This window comes from Anopheles cruzii, unplaced genomic scaffold (assembly GCF_943734635.1).
Source record: "Anopheles cruzii unplaced genomic scaffold, idAnoCruzAS_RS32_06 scaffold04564_ctg1, whole genome shotgun sequence".
NCBI classification, from domain to species: Eukaryota; Metazoa; Arthropoda; class Insecta; order Diptera; family Culicidae; genus Anopheles; species Anopheles cruzii.
Window position 1 is genome coordinate 1 of NW_026458149.1, and position 1,322 is coordinate 1,322.

The window sequence follows — 1,322 nt, forward strand, 5'->3', positions numbered from 1 at the left end:
ACCAGGTCCACCAGCACCTTGGCCTCCAACACCGGAACTAGGGCCAGCTCCAGGGACTTTTTGATCTCCTGGTTTACCTATACCGCTACCCGTTGGTTGCGTGCCAGCTCCTCCAACACCAGCACCTTGGCCAGGCCCATATCCACTGCCGGTAGGTGACCCACTTCCTCCAGCACCAGGTTTACCTACACCGCTGCCCACGGGCTGAGTGCCAGCACCTCCTGCACCACCTGAAGCTCCTGGCGCCAGATTAGTGCCAGAACCAACCGGTTTTTGATTCGGTGCACCACCACCGGATGCAATCTGATTCAGTCCTGTGCCAGTGACCAGTGGACCACCTCCGTGAACTGTTGGTGGCTTTCCACTGTCGTGGGTAAGATCTGCAGATGCTGGTTTGCCGCCTGCCGCCGGCAGTAAATCCGCCCCAACCATATCCACCTGCTCATCGTGTTGTGATCCGGGCCTTTGACAAGCATTATTCCCCTTGCAGCATCCGTGACCATGATGACTACCGCCAACCGCACATTCACCACTACCCATTCCGCCCGGAGGCTTTAAATTACCCGCGGCAAGGTCTCCGGAGGTCGGAGGAAGACCACCAGGGACAGTACTCTGGCCAGTGGTACCCGGGACACCCGTGCCTGGTGCCGTTGGATGAGGTGCAGGGCCCGAATTTGGTCCCGTGGCAAGTCCGGTGAGGCCAGTCGTTCCTGTGGTTGGTAAAACCGGTTTATCGATCGTCGGAGAAGTCTGCGGCTCGACGACCCGGTCATCATCTTCGTCATCTGGAATCGGGCAACACTTCAAGAGGTAGTCTTCACACTCGTTTTCCGGATTGAAGCGAATGTCGATTATGTTGGTGCCATCCACATTCAAGATTCCATCCGGGCAGAGGTGCAGTTTGACGCACTCTCCTTTGCCCCCTTTGTCCGTTGTGCATGGCTGTTAGCAGGACACCGGCGCCAGCGACCGTGCCGGAAAAGGAACCGAAATAAGAAGAAATGTTTTGTTACATCATGGCGAGGGCAGAGGTGTTGATAAGACGCTCTCCGCAATCGGCACGCCGTGCGGCCGAATTTCCTACTCACAATCACGTCCTCCGCCGCACGGCTCAAGGTCAGGCACAGGCCCACGAGTATGCCTACTCGCAGGAGCATCGCTTCTTCACGATTCTGCTCGAAAATATGAAAACAGTAGCAAACTTAAAATAATGGAAATTCCATAACGATGTTCCGCGATCTTATCGTTCAAACGCCATCGATGAACACTTACACGCACAGGTTTCGGAGTAATCGCGTAAAACTGGCTCCCTGAGGTTCTCA

The 1,322-nt window shown here is 55.5% G+C and overlaps 1 protein-coding gene across 1 annotated transcript; it reads right to left on the reverse strand.

Moving 5' to 3' along the window:
• Nucleotides 1-3: 3 nt before the first annotated feature.
• On the reverse strand, nucleotides 4-1,316 carry LOC128277202 (translation initiation factor IF-2-like; the record flags this gene model as incomplete). Its single annotated transcript, XM_053015644.1, has 3 exons — nucleotides 1,273-1,316; nucleotides 1,089-1,172; nucleotides 4-942 (listed from the first exon to the last, which is right to left on the reverse strand). Coding segments are annotated over exons 2-3 (1,008 nt in total), but the record flags the coding sequence as incomplete, so codon positions are not given.
• Nucleotides 1,317-1,322: the final 6 nt, after the last annotated feature.